This window comes from Phaseolus vulgaris, chromosome 9 (genome assembly GCF_051622355.1).
Source record: "Phaseolus vulgaris cultivar YP4 chromosome 9, ASM5162235v1, whole genome shotgun sequence".
Taxonomy (NCBI): domain Eukaryota; kingdom Viridiplantae; phylum Streptophyta; class Magnoliopsida; order Fabales; family Fabaceae; genus Phaseolus; species Phaseolus vulgaris.
Genome location: NC_143506.1, coordinates 29,562,219 through 29,578,381, shown reverse-complemented (window position 1 = coordinate 29,578,381; position 16,163 = coordinate 29,562,219). Strand labels below are relative to the sequence as shown.

General features: G+C 28.1%; 1 protein-coding gene across 1 annotated transcript; it reads right to left on the bottom strand.

Annotated features, from left to right (window-relative positions):
* Window positions 1-7,279: 7,279 nt before the first annotated feature.
* Window positions 7,280-9,776, bottom strand: LOC137821420 (two-component response regulator ARR6). The gene is made up of 5 exons (XM_068626007.1): window positions 9,368-9,776; window positions 9,106-9,182; window positions 8,929-9,006; window positions 8,739-8,809; window positions 7,280-7,898 (listed from the first exon to the last, which is right to left on the bottom strand). The coding sequence occupies exons 1-5, from the start codon at window positions 9,492-9,494 to the stop codon at window positions 7,646-7,648; spliced, it is 606 nt and encodes a 201-aa protein (XP_068482108.1). The 5' UTR covers window positions 9,495-9,776; the 3' UTR covers window positions 7,280-7,645.
* Between the last annotated feature and the right edge of the window lie 6,387 nt (window positions 9,777-16,163).

The window sequence follows — 16,163 nt, the reverse complement described above, 5'->3', positions numbered from 1 at the left end:
TGGTCCATGTCAGAAGGAGCTTAAATTGGATACAAAGGGCAATTCCACATTCATGACCAATAAAATTACACATAAGACGGCCAAATTTTGGATTGTTAGCATGGATGAAAAGGAACGGACAGAATTTCCAACTAAAACTAACAAAAATCATTTATACTGAATTGGATAAACAAGGGAGAAAAAAAAAGGAAGAAAAATATGTAGATGAGAAAAGAAGAATAGACAAGAAATATTATTTTGTACTTTCTACTCTAAATCAATTTTTCTTTTTCAATTCCAACTTCTTATAAAATAGTTTTAAATTAAACGCAGGTTGAATTTAAGTTGCAATTTTCAAAGGAAACTCAAGTTCAAGTGAAATATGAGAAGACTTGTCGACTAACTTATATAATGTTGTATTCTTGAATGTTATTATTGCAAGTTTTTTTGGTCATTTATAATTTTGTTTAAATCTTTTATATTTTTTTTATTCTAATATTTTTTATTTCATCAAAATCTTTTTCTATATTTTTACATGTATGACCAGTGTTAGGTAATTTTTAGTTTTGTTTCAAGTGACTTCACGGATCGCAACAGAAATTATGTTATCCAAAATTTAATTTTAAACCCAAGGGTAAAATGGTAATGTTATAAGATAATCATTTAAATTTTATTATTTATCACATTCCATAAATCACTTACAATTTTTTTCTTAATTTCCTTTATTTTTTACTATATTTTCCTTAATCCAAACAATCTTCTTTTTCACTCAATTCTTTTCTATTTTTATCCATTTTCACATCCTCAAATCCCCTATTGAAACCCCTCTGGAAACAAAGAAACAATCTTATGGTGTTGCCTCAATCACTCTAAGTATTTTTTTTAAATAAATTATTTATTATAACAAATAATGATTATGTTAAAAGACCTTTGTTTAGCAAGAAAGTATGGAGATTTTCTATTTCTTCTAATGTTCACTTATTTCTCCTTCTTTATTGTGACTTGTATGAGACCTTGTTTTCAGCCTCTATTCATTATATTTATTATTAATTACGTCTCTTTAATCTCATGATTTTTATGAAAATAGTTTAAATATATTAACAGTATTATCAAGATTCACTTATTAAACAGATTTAATTGGCATATCTCTCTTGTGGTTCAACGACCTACTAGTAATATTAATGAGATCGGGGGCTTAAGAAGATCAAGTCTAGGTAATAACACAACATAGTCCCCCAACATTGAACTTTGAGCCTAGAGACTAAAAGAAAGGGTAAACGAATCTCACATTCCTTTAGCTCAGCTATCTACCTAGAATATTTTGAGATATACCCTAAGAAGATCAGGCTTGGACGATAACACTACGGAGTCACCCGACCTTAGGTTATGATGACCAATACCAAGCATATAAGCTTTGGTAATGACATCAAGCAAAGATTATCAAGCATATAAGTTTTGGCAAAGAAGTCAAGCAAAGATTGCAAACGATAAATAAGTTTTGACAATGACCTTGTTGAAGATTGTTAAGCATATAGTTTTGGTGACAAAATCAAGCAAATGTTGCTAAGCATAAAAAATAGTGTTATCAATGCAAGAAAAATAAGTTCAAAACAACAAATATTGTAAAGTACATCAAGTTGAGTGTCACAAAGATTCTATTAACTAAAAGACTACCAAATCCTCTGACATAGAAAAACTCAACACATTACTCGTAACAATCTTATTCAAAACATTTATAAATAAAAAGTTTGTCATATTTAATGATCTTACGTAGAATATTAATGTATTGTGCATGTGTCCTTGCCAAAATTTATTTATGTGTTGGATCATAGAAATGTCTTACAAGATAAAATAAATACGGTTATTTCTTCATAAAAAAAATTACTTTCTTCAATATTTTATCTTACAAGAAGATTTTATTTATATATACTCTCCTTATAGAGTTATTTTTTAAACCTTATAAACAATTATTTTATTGTAACTAGAAATAACTTTATATAAAAAAATGCTTGTATTGATTATTGTAGGGTGAAATAAAGGGTAATATTCAATAATAACTTTATGTATTAGAGATAATGATAATATTTAATAATAATAATAATAATAATTAGAATTGATAATATTTATAATATTTCCACTTTTGTGATCTAATATTAAAATTAAAGTGTTTTAGTCTTGTGACCTGATATTAAAATTAAAGTGTTTCTTTATCTTTATCTATTGCACTTATCATATTGTCTTTACAAAAATTGTAAACTATTTCTAAGTTCTATTAAACTATCTTTATAACTAGATTATATTTTTTTAATAAGAAATAAATAAAAAATAATAATAATGAGGTATTGTGTATTGGAACATTTTCTTTTCTCTTTACATGTAATTTTTATTAAGAAGCATATGTATAAATGTGACAAACGTCAAATTTTATACACAACTATATTGGATATATATTTGCAAACATTAATTCACACTCATAATTATTTCAAATACCCAACTTTACTTATTTATTATCATTTTAATCATCAATCTTTTATTTTGTTAAAATTTAGTACAAATAAATTTCTTAACTTTTATAATTTTTATTTCGTTATTCAAATAATTTTAATTTAACAAAATTAATTATTGCGGACATATAAAATCGTCGGATTGTTTGTAGAGCTAAAAATATCCAGAGTTAGAGGGAAAAAACACCTTACATATTAAAAAAGTAATAGTAAATTATATATCACAATTAAATATATAAAATAAATAAATGTTATTATCTAAAAGTTGGAGTAAGTTTGATCTTTCCAATTTCAAACTAATCTTGTCCGGCCTTAGGAAGAAAAGAAAAACTATTTTTTTTTGCAGTCCTTTTGCCCCCAGCATCATATCCCAATGCTATTAGAATAACAATATGAAAAGAAAATACACGTCATATAATGTTTTATCGTAAGAATACAAAATCAAAATATGATGAATTAAATCGGTTAGCAGAAGTTTTAATGATATTTGAACAACACAGATTAAAATATTTTTTTTAAACTAGATAAAAAAAATTACAAAGTCAATTATTAATTTTTTTTTATAAAAAAACATATTTAGTAAAGAAAAATAGAATAGGGCAGGGTGGTGGAGTTGAGAGAGTGTAGACAAGTTTGAGATCCTTGAGACAGAGAATCCAGGGTATGGACCTAGTGGTTTCTCTCAATCACAACATTTGCATTATTGTTGTTTATCTTGCAAGACCTATAATAATACAACACACACCAGTGGTTTAAACTTTGAGGCAATGAGTAATGGTGAAAGGATGGTTGATTGAGGCTTTGATTATGGTGGATGTAACGGTTGAAGTAGTTAATAAGACACATAATTGAGGTTGATCTTAGGTATAGTAATAAATGTTTGAGTGTAATGTTGTGTCTATGAAAATGGTTTAATCTTGCTCCAGCTGTTGCACAGAGGAAAGGTTGTGGGAATCTTATCTTAGGTTGAAGCGGTAGAATGCTGCTTATTTATTGTTCTACCACTTCTGCTTCTTCTTTCTTTGGTAGATGCAACCTACTGTTATCATCATCCAAGAATCACGCTGGATCTTAAATTCTCAATCAAAAACCTCACGCCTTCGGATTATTAAACACCCTCTTTTTTATTGTCTTCTCACAACTGTCTATTCCTTAATTCTCGGAATGCAGATTAGTTTTTTTTTTAATTTAAAGAATTATTAGTGTTACAGTGAAGTGGAAGGATGTCTCCCAATTATTTAATTACAATCTCTTATATTTACTCAATATTCAGTCAATTTTTAAAATCTGATCGACACGCTGACGTGGTTTGATCTCCCTAACCGAGTTGATCTCGACATTCACGGACGGTCTGGTCGACCGACACAAATAATCATTAACACTTAAACCAAAGTTGGTGAAACTAAATTACCATTAAGAATTAAGTAATACAACCATAAGTGTGATTCATTCAACTAATCAGATCCAATGAGGTAAACTCATTAAAATAATATAAATAGCACACATTCCAAGGAACAAGGTACGTATTTATTACTGCACACCTATCCGAGTGTCGAATACCCTCTTTACTGACTTGACTTGAGCGTCGGAGTGTTTTTTGCAAGTACATCTCTCATTTGGTATTCATCCGAGACTGAGAGCCGAAGAAGTAGCACAAAGGCGAAAATGATCCTAGTGAAGCCCTAGCAACCTGCCCCTCAAGAAAGGAAGAAGACGAAGAATTCAATAGTTTTCTAGGTCTCATCTCCTTGTAAAAGTTTCTAATACAAAAACAAAGAAAAAAAAGTATCATGATTTATGTGAAAATAAAAGGTCACGTTAGCCTTTCAAAGACTTTTCTTTTGGGAACAACATTTAATAAGATTTTTTTTTTTCTGAACTAATAAAGTACCATGATTTATGTGAAAAGCAAGAATTAGCAATATTTTATGGCTTTAAGCCTAGGGGAAGTGGAAACTTTGTTGTGAATGCAAAACTTCTGGTGATTGATAATAGCTACACTCAAATTCATTGGTATTACCCCATGATTGGGAACAACAGGAACTTCCTCGATTATTATAATATAACAAACAACCTTTATTGCTCCTCCAATTCTACAGCCAATTCTGAAGAAAAGAAAAATAGTTTGACCATGTTCACTGGACATTACTGGCATCCTTGGAAAGTTTCAAACACAAACAGTATTTGTGATGAACAACTGTACATGATTCAGTTGAGATTTTTCATGTGTTACCAATTTATTTGAAATAATGATGCTTAATTGAAGAGCTAAATCCGATTTCTTAATGTATGGAAAGTGAAAACAATGTATTTTGGATTCCTCTTATCCTATTCAGACATTTTTGGTGCACACACAACACATCTGTTAGTGATTATCAATTATTAACAAGCAATTTGGAGCTTCCATCACGACACACATTGTATGCTGTTAGTTACACATCCATGACGTGCAATGTCCCGAGCATGTTGAACCTTAGTTTTCGTGTGACTCGAGACTTGTCGGATGATGCAGTAGTGTTCTTAAGGAGAATTCAGAAAGCCCATGTGATTGAAACTAGAATTGAGAGACAAATGATGTACTTCAAACCAGTAGATGGTGTTTCTTGTTCTTCACACAAAGTTGGGAACAGAATTGTATTGAACATTACAATGCTAGGCAAGGCAGAGGCATAGACTTGTTGTGTGTTTCATCATGCATAGTAAATGATTGGACGCGTTTAAGTCTCAAACAGAAGTAATTCTGCATCTACTTTAGGGTGTTCAGATGCATCTTCTTCATATAACTTTTCATCTTTTAAGCATTACTTAACAATCTTCCAAATGTGCACTTAAACAGTTACCATGTGTGATAAATCCAGAACCAAAGAAACACTTGAATCGATCTCTATTAGTCTCACCTTTAACCTCAAGTTTAAGGCAACATATACTCCTTTAACATTAGAATGATAGTTAGAAGACACAGAATTTGATTTCCTAAGGTATCTGATAGTTTTAAGTTAGTTATTTGATGTTAATAAACTAAAAAAATTTAAACTAAATTTGATAGTTCATGTTTGTTATTCGTTTTGGATAAATTAGTGCCTGTTTTTAAATACTATTTAAACTTTTGTTTGATTTTGAGGATCAAAATGAAATTGGGTGTTTAGTAAAAATTGAAAAAAGAAAATAAAAATAGTATTAAAATATGGTAGGATTTATTGTACTATTTTTTATATATTTATATTCATGTTTTTATTTCTTTTATCTCTTCTCTATTTCTCTTTGATTAAATGTCTTTAATTTTTTACTTTATTTTATCTATTTCCACTCTATTAATTTAACTTTATCCAACTCATTTCTTTTTTTTTTTCTCTCTATCAAAATATAATACATTAATAAGTTAAATTGCTTTTTAATAACAAGCCTAGATAAAAAGCTTTAAAAGCTTTATTTCAACTATGTTTGAAAAAATATAATAAAAAATAAAAATTTGTAATTATATATAAAAAATTATTAAACAATATAATCGATGGTTGTTAGGTGCGTGTAAGAAAAAAGTGGATTGTGAATTTATCTTCATTACAAATTGTGGTTTGTCGCTGTATAGGGAAAAATTTCAAGATTATGCACAATTTTAATTATTTCACAAATGTTATTTATAACATAATCAATAATATTTAAAATATACTTATTATATATAAACTTTTACGTAAATCTCTTTTTTACTGTGAAGAAAGTTTAACTCATAAAATACTCGTTATTTTTTATACTTTTAAATATTTTATTTTCTTAATTTTCAAATTTCATACTTTTTGTGACATTTTTTCTGTCCTTAACTTTTTGCTGTTTGATCCAGACAAAATCGACACATGTCCTTTTTTTCCTTTTTTTATCATTTTTTTTTTCTCATTTTAATCTCTCAACATATTTTTATTCATTTTTAAGTAATGAATTGTTTTAAGTCATCAGGTCAATAACTAAGGTATATTATTTTTAAATAATTTTATTTAAAGAAAAAAAAGGTTAATAAACTAGCAACATTATTGTTTTTATTTAGTCTGAATTTGTATTCCTTATTTCGTAGGGTCTTTCTTACTGAATGGTAAAATTCAAAGGTGACCAAGATTTATAAGAATAAGATCTTTTTTATCTCAAATCCTTCCTCTCCGATAAATTATTTATCCATCAAATAGAAAATGTTGAAAAAAGAAAAACAAACCTTAGAAGGAAACAATGTTATACGTATGATATTAATTAATTTTTTCTTTCTTTGAATAAAATAATTTAAAATAAGAAAGTTGTCTCTGTTCTGAGAACCAATATAGAATTATTATGAGAAACCACGATTAAATAATAATTATTGAAGACAAAAACAAAATAAATAATAAACGTGTTAATCATGCATGTGTAGTGGATATAAATAAACAGTAAGAATCAAAACAAAAAGATACGTTTTTCTATGTGAAACAACTGATTATGGTAAACAATTAAGATAATGGTACATTCAGAACCCATAATTTTATACAATCATAATATTATTATTTTAATATTTTTTCATATTATTTAATTACAATTTTATTTCTAAATTCACCACATCAAATCATTTTACAAATTATTAATGCTTTTAGAAACCTTTTCTAGTTTTTTTAGTTTAATATAAAAGATGAATTTAACCTTGAAAGTATATTCACCATTATATCAAAATTAAGAAAAGCCTTTATAGAATCTTGACATTTTTTAGGTTTTATTAACTTAACAAGTAAACGATTTTTTACCGCTTCACAGTTTTAAAAAATAGAATATCAATGAAATATAACTTCAAGAATAAATAAATACTTTATTCCTTAATGTCTTGATAACAGTGAAAAATATTACAGAAGTTCATACTCGTTTGGAGAAATCCCCAAGAAGTGAAGGATCCACAAACATCACAATTAAGAATGATTGAATATAGTGAATATGAAGAGAAACAGAGGGTTTCGTTAATTTTTAATGAACTTTTTTTCTGTACAGCAAAATTTTGTAAGGGCCAAATGAAAAAGCAGAGTGATTCTGTCATCCTCATTCCTAATCCTAGTACTCAGTATCAGCAATGTGTAGTCTAAATGCAATAACATCAAAGGCTTTTGGGTATGAACAATGGTTTGGCAAAATTGGAGGAGACATAAACACCACTGCTCAATCTATATGCTCAATCTGGATTTCTTTGAGTGAAAGGTAGAAGGCGATGCAGGCAATGATACTTCACATGGATGAGAAACTGATGAGAATGAAGTTGAAATAGATGGAGGGGTGCAATCATCTGATCTACTTCTTTTATGGCTTTTTTTTACTCTTTTCTTCCCTTCACCTTTCATGATGAAATCTGTCACGCGTTTTACATCTGACAACTTCACAGGTTTCAACAGAAACTCTTCTGCTCCTTCCTCCAAGCAACTGCCAATCACAAAAGTAAACAATCAATAAATCAGTCTATAACTCAAATAATCATCAATTTTGGCAAATAAAGATTACAGTATAGAACTTTTGTTCAAATGTTTAAGTAAAACTAAGTGTTTGCCTATAATTCCATGTATGAATGCAAGCAATGAGGAGATTATAGTTGTGGCTATTATGAAGACAATAATTGCTGTTGTGCCAACAGGGTCATTGTGCAACCAATTGACAATTAGGCAAGAGGGAATCTGGATTTCATCTTGCTTCAATCATTGAAGCCACAAATGCAAGTTAGAAACATGTTCTCAAAACGCTCCTCCATGTGACTAATGTTCAGATTATTGATGGATCAGAAAATGAATTTCACTGGAACCATCCTAGAGAATGGGAAAGTGTGGGATCTAATCCAGTAATAACTTTTTCCCACGAGCGAGATTCGCTATATCCAATACACTACGCTGCTAGTCTAAGTCAAAAAACAGATTCTCACAAGTCTTATCCACCATGAAATCCCTTTTGTCCAATATCCAGTGTAATCTTCTTTATTCCTTTTTCACATGGCCAACAAATCTTTCGATCTATGCATGTGCCCAAATCATAGGGGATCTAATCATATAAAACAAATTTTCATGTCTTTTTCACACATGTAATTCAAGTTTAGATGGGAATTATGCCCTAAAAAACAAGAGTTCCAGATGCAGCAATGTGATACTCCCAAATAATCGGATACTTTAGCTAATCTAAGCATTAGCATATGTAAATCAACAAACAACATCCAAAATATTAAAACCTTTACCCCCATAAATCAATAAACTATTGAAGAGTTAATGAAGAACGCACCTATCAATTCGTGTCAAGATATTCTCAGACGACATAACCACCACCGGAACCTCTCTAAACACAGATGATTCCTGCGGATATTAACAGAGATAATTAACAACAAAGGAGAAAATAGGAAAAACCCACAACCAACAAGAAATTAAAATTAAACTAAAAAAACAACAAAGATCATTCTCATTTCATTTCCCACCTTTATCTTCTTGAGCAATTCATATCCTGTCATCCCCGGCATGGAGTAGTCTGTCATTATCAAATTAACCTTGACACTCTGTCAAAACATTCATCAAACAACAACATAAGCATCACTTCCAAGAAAACACTAACAAAAAGAAGTGTCTTTAACAATTAAAAAGCCATATATGCTTACATCAAAACCAATGGAGCTCTTCTCTCCATCCAACCCCAGATACTGCAGGGCCCTGCTTCCACTTTCCACCACCGTCACTGCCAGAACCCAGTTCAAATAACCATCAGAACACAAACCAAGTGCAAGAAAAATCAACAAAAAAGCGTCCCAACACCGAAAAAGTCTAGTTTACACACACCCATTTCGAAATCCTACTTATTATCAACAGATCAGACCAAAAAGCACACAGAAGCACGAAAATTCTTCATCTTTAGCCCTGTACCTTTGCAAGACGAGATTTTGAGCAACCGTTCGATAACCTTGCGGTCGACGTGGCTGTCGTCAACGGCAAGCACGTGTAGCTCCCCCGCAGCCACTTCCGGAATGAAAACATCACCGACGGCAGACATCCTTGGATTGACACTTAAACAACAAGTAAAACGCTAAAGGGGTGATTGAAGAAAAAAATTGGGAGGAAGAAAGGTATGGTGGAAGATAGAGCGAAGTTAAGAAGGAAGAGAGAGAGGGTTGTGGTTTATAATGAATGGTGATGATAGAAGAAAAGGATTATGAAAAAAATAATAATGCGAAAATGAAAAGGAGGGAGATTCGGAGGATCCAAATCTGAGAGATCTTGTTTGTTGTTTTTGGAAATGAAGCAGAGAGGATTATCCCACCTGCAGTTGTCGCTTATGTTGTCACAGTCATACTTTTATTATTAATAGTAACGTTGTTGATGGTCAGACACGACCAAACGTATCTTGTTGGGGTCCACCTTCAGTCTCTGCTTCCCAAACCCATCTTCCTTGACTTTCACACAGTTCACATTTTCAACCAAATCAAATCTTCCCTTGCATTGCATCACGCCTACCTAGTTGGATCCGATCAACCCTTTTACTTCTCAATAATATTCATTTTCAATTATTACATATCATTGCCACAGATCCTTTTATTCATTTAGATTATATGCTTTTTATTAACAAAATCCTCACACTTTATTTACCTTAAATTAATGGATTTCGATTCTCCTTTTAAATCCACTGCACCGCAGCACTTTCAAATCTATAATCATTAAACTTAATCAATTTTTATCCTAAAACTAATATCTTATATAATCAAATCAAACGTACGCCTCACATTAGGGATCACCAATTTTCTTTTAATTAAAGTACACTTCACTTTTTCAAATTTCAACTTCAAATAATTTTATTCATTTTTTTAAACGATTTCAATCTTCAAGATCGATTCAGTTCCTAGCAGTATGGTTTAGGTCAACAAAATTTCAATTTCAGCTTTATGCACTTTTTCAAAACACATGTGTGAAAGATCAATAAAATTGATTTAATTGTAGAAATAAATTAAATGCAGGATCTTATTCCAAATACTAATTTAAATATCTAATTAAAAACTATCAAATAATTCAAGAATATTCTTATTAATTTATTTATTTTCTAACGTTTGCCTTCCGACACATCAAGTTATCAGATTTTGCGAATTTGCATTGTATTGTAATTTTAGTGACTTGATTATGTTTTAATTTTTGAATTATAATTTGAGTGACACTATTTTATTTTTTATTTCTTAAATTGCGAGTAAGTTTATTTTTTGTCTACTAATGGATACACAAACCATGTAATGCTATAAAATAACAATATGTATACATACACGCTTTTAATTTACACGCTTTTAACGTACACGTTTTTAATATCCAACGAAGACTTTACAAGGCTAAATATCTCAAACACGCGTAACATTAATATTATAATATATATATATATATATAATTAAAGTTACAAAATCATCTATATGATGTAACAAGTAAAATCAAAGCATAATTAAAAAAAAACTCAAAGAAAGTTATTATGAATTAATAATCAATATACAAATATACATTTAGATATCAATAATTTTTTAATCTCTATAATAATATCTAATTTAGTCAATATATCAATTAATTATTTATTTTGTCTTTAAAATTTATTTCTATCTAATGATTTTCTTACAAAGATACGTAAAGTACGGTGTAAAATTTAAAGAAAAATAACCAATGTCAATTCAAATCAATATAATTTATGTCAAAGCCTTCTTATTTAAAAAAAAATAATCTTCAATGAGTACAAAATAATATACAAACCATTTTCACGAGAATTATATATCAAGTGTGTCTTATTAGAAACTATCATCTAACTCATTTTAAAACAATTTTTAATCTACAGTTGGATATTTGTTCCATAAGCCGAAGTCGGGGTAAGTTTATTACCTAAATAGTTGTACAGCCAAACATATGTAACCATGATACAACAATTTTTCTCAAATTTTTACCACCTCATGTCTTGATCTATGTGATTCATACCATCTTTCAATAATAGATTCATGTACTTAATACTACGAATCACAAATTGACTCAACAGACAATGTTAGGTATTTTAACCTCAAATCGACCTAAATCAACATAACATGCTCATTTTAATGCATTTTCATATAATTTTCAAATGCAAGTTGAAGTATCTCAAATATTACATAACCAAATAATTAAATACTCATTTGTTGGTTAATTGAATACAAATATGCATAAGATTGACTTCACGTCATTTGAGACCATTTAAATAAGGGAGAGATTTCTTAACCTCGTTTGTTCTAGTTATAACATTAATTGTTACTTGTGTTGAACCAAGTGGGTTTAAGCTTTGAAGAATCCAAACCCCTTGAAAGATGATGAAAGGCTTCATGTGCTTGTTGTTGTTGTGTTGTCTTTTAGATAGGATATGGAGTAGATTTAATATGTAATTCACTCTTGATTGAATCCAAAGCATAGGCATTTTCAATCTTTTTAAAAGAAAAGTGTTTTTCAAACTAAGTGAAAAACAACTTGTTGTTTTGTCGCAACAACCGATTGTTTTATACTTAGGTGTTTTTAGAAAAGGTTGAAAACTGTTTTTATGATTGACTTGCTGTCAAAACCAAAACAACTAATTGATTCGTGGAAACAACCGATTGTTTGTTTTGGTACCATAACAGAAAACTGTTTTGTGCTTTGACCGAGCATTAAATGATTTTCTAACTGTTTACGCTCCAATTTTTAATGATTTGACCAATCTTTAAATGCAATATATAATTTGTTGAGATTATGCAACAAACAACTTTGTTTTAAATACAATAAAACAGATTTGGGTTTTACACAAGTTTTTAAGTTTTTGAAAAGTTGAGATTGCTTAGAGATTGAGTTTGATCAAAGAGAGTGAGATAGGATTTTTCATCTTGTATTGATTTCAGATTCGTTCTATAACAAGTGTAATCCTTTGTATCTTTTGAAAAGAACCTTGTGTGGTTGCTGAGAAGTGTTGTGTGTTCTTGAGGGGATCAAGATCAACATTCTTAGTGTTGTGGTGTTGACCAAGAGAAGTGTGTGTCTTGAGGGGATCAAGGTCACTTCTTTGGTTGTGTTGTAAGTGATCTAGGGTTGATTGCTTAGTGGATTTCTTTAGTGGTTTCTGAGAAGACTGGATGTAGCTCTGGGTTTAGAGTGAACCAGTATAAACCTCTGTGTGCATTCTCTCTATCCTTAATCTTTTTAAATTTGGTTTTGATATTTGCAAACTGGTATAAACAACCGATTGTTTTTCTAGTGTTGTGCTTATTTGCTTTGTGTTTTTGCAAACTAATTTTCTTATCAATTGTTTCTCAAAGTAATTTCATTCTTGACTTAAAAGTTTGCGAAAACCCGCTTTAAACCATTCATCTCCCCTCTAGTTTAAAGTCATACATTCTTACAACTTGCATAATAAGTTATATGGCTTAAGCACCATAAAGAAAGTTGTTTGAGCGACAACACACATTGCTTGAATAACCTCAATATAACACTCTATTACTTAAATTTTCTAACCTCACCTAGCTGACTAGTACTCTATTACTTAAGTAACCAATATTCACTAGAGTAATAAGATTTCTAAAGGAGATAGAATCATTGTAGTCTCTCACTCCAACTCTCAACCCCAATTTGAGTGAGTAGGGCTATTATTTGAGTTTTTACTTACTCCCTCAAATGATAGGGGGTTGAATAGAGCTTATAAAACATTTTAAAAAAAATTTCTTAATAACTCTATTAGATTATGTAGGGGTCATTTAGTAAACAACTAAGTTTACGAAATTTTCAAAAATATCTTTACCATAACCAAGAGCAATTAGCTCTCGTAATAAAAAATTGCAAGAATATATTAGTTTATATTAATTCACCCTAACTTAGTTATATCTATTTATATTCATTAACCTTATTTATTTATTTATTTATATTCATTAATACTATTTATTTATTTATTTATTTATTTATATATATTTGTGTCATTTAATTTCTTTAGTTTCGACATTGGTATTCAATGTATGATTATATCGTTTAATTTTATCTCATTATCCTATTTATTAGTTTGTATTTTTGTAATTTTATTTTTCTATAATACCCGAATCCATATCTAATCATTTAAAGTTCTTGTTTTGATTCTTATTTTATTTTATATTATTTAAAATATAATCTTTTAATATTAAAAAATATATAAAGTATAAAAATAAACTAAAAGTAAGTATTACTATTTTTATTTAATGATAATGGATAAAAGAATGTTACCTATATGTTTTATTATTTTTTATATATTTTTTTGTATATATTTGAATGGTGTGTATAAGTTACTGGTTAAGACAAATATGATATATCTTAATATTCATCATATTATGTGATTTATAAAAGTGTCAAAGAGTATGTCAGTTGAGTAATAGTAGCATATTTTTAATATTAGATATATTGATTAATTAGTTGAGATACGATAAATATTAACCTAAATAAGTATGTCTTTAGAGAAATTTAATTTTAGGTTAAATATGTTTTTTGTCTTTGTATTATAACACAAAATTAGTTTTCGTCTCTAATCTAAACTTTAGATCATTCAAGTACTTGTAGTATGAAAAATTATTGGAATTGATCATCCTGTGCATGAAATGATTGTTAATTTTTTCCCAAAGATTGATAGTTTTTTCGAAATTCGTTGTTGTTTTGATATTTGATGCTCATTGTAACTACTTCTAACTGGTTGATGAAGTGAAACCTCAAATTGAACCAATTACACATAGAAAATGACTTATTTTAATTATTTTCATACTACAAGTATTTATGTCGTCTAAAGTTTACACTAAAAACAAAAACAAATTTCGTGTTATAAGTAAAAAAACATATTTAAGCTTTTAATTTTTTATAAAAACATAGAAACTTAGTCCCCAAGTTATTCTCTAGTTAGCAAAGTTAAAGACTTTGAACCGATACTAATTATGGTGGATTAGTTAGACTCAACCCATTCAACAAACTAGAGCTAACATTAATACAAGAAAATCACTAAATAGAAACTAATCTTAGAAACCAAAATAAATAATTACTATTTAACTAAATTAGAGACTATTTTATAAACTAACAAAATTATTGGTATCGAAAGTAGTTTCTATTATTAATAAAAAATTAAAAAATAGTTTATAAATTTATATCTATTCTTTAGCTACCAAGATTTTAGTTACTTATTACTTTATATTTTAAATTAGTCCCTATTAGTCTTTTAGAAACTAATTTATAATCTAAAATATTAATAGATAAAACCTAGGTAGCTAATTTAGATACCAATTTAGAAACTATTTTATAAATTTTTATTAATAATAGAAACCACTTTAAATATAAATATTTTTGTAGTCTCTAAATTAGTATTTAATTTAATCAATATAGTGACGAATTATTTTTTGTCTCTAAATTTGGTTGTTATTTAATAATTTCCTTGTAGTGTTAAACTATGAGGTTCAGATACTCCTCTTAAATGGTGTGTTAGTGTCAGACACATGTATCGGACATCGACACTCGTAGGACATGTATCGGTGAAGTGTCCAATTAAAAAAATATTTGTTGATTTTCTGACAATTATAGCACGATTTAAAAAAGATAAATACATTAATTTTCTAAAAACTCAAACTTATTTTATAAATTTTTAGTATGATTATAAAAATAAGGAACAAATCCTTTTGAACCAGTCATGAAAAATATATTTTTGCTAAAAAAATTGAAACATATATGTGCACATAAATTTTTATTGTCAATTTATATAATTCATGTCTCCGTGTTATACATTTTAGAAATTATGCATATCTCCGTATATGTGTCCGTGTCATATCTTTTTCCGTGCTACATAAATTACATAAATGTAGGATGAGAATCAATCAAATTCAACTATTTTTCCATTTTTAATAACTAAGAGAGTAAAATGAGTGATTCCGTCTTACTTGCATTTCTCATCCTCCAAAATTGAGTTAGACCGAGTTTCTCATCATAATTATGTATCAAAAACACCTTTTAATCATACCAATATTCTTTAAATCTTAATTGATTAATTAATGTGTCTAATAAAAAAAATGGCTACTTTTACCTTCAATGATTAAAATTTATTTTATAAAATTCATAATTTAAATTATAATATCGATCCATGTTTATTAAGATGTATGCAGTTCGATTTTATATATAAAAAAATTATCAAAGAATCATTTGAATCAACCTTAAAAATTTATTCAGTTTGGTTTGGTTCAAATTTAATATAAAATTTGCATCAAATCAAAATATTTTGCAATTCGATTTAAATAAGTTTATGCGATTTTTTCATTACATTGCTTAACCTCTTTTTACAAAAGAATTATAAAATATTTTGTAATGAAAATTACAGTAGAGGATTCATGTCGTGAATTGTTTTTATATAATTTATTCATAACTTTAATATTTTTCCTATTTATAAATAAATTACATAATCTTATAATTAAAATTTGTAACATAAACTTATTATGTTGTTTTAATAAGTATAAATATATTATAAGTAAAATATAATCAAATTATAAAAACAAAGAGACAATTTTAATTGAAAATATAAATATATATTTTTCATTTATCAATGCATTTTACGTATCTTTTCTACTTTATTTTGATTTGGAAAATTACAAATTCATTCATGTTTTAGTAATTTCAGTTTATAATTTCAAAAATTTCTGGAATTTACATATTTTGTATTCTG

Coding starts and splice junctions, on each gene's coding strand:
- LOC137821420 (XM_068626007.1), bottom strand. CDS start 9,494: ATGTCTGCCGTCGGTGATGTTTTCATTCCGGAAGTGGCTGCGGGGGAG. Junction 9,183..9,367: donor CAAAATCTCGTCTTGCAAAG/GTACAGGGCTAA, acceptor GGGTTCTGGCAG/TGACGGTGGTGGAAAGTGGA. Junction 8,810..8,928: donor AATTGCTCAAGAAGATAAAG/GTGGGAAATGAA, acceptor TAATATCCGCAG/GAATCATCTGTGTTTAGAGA.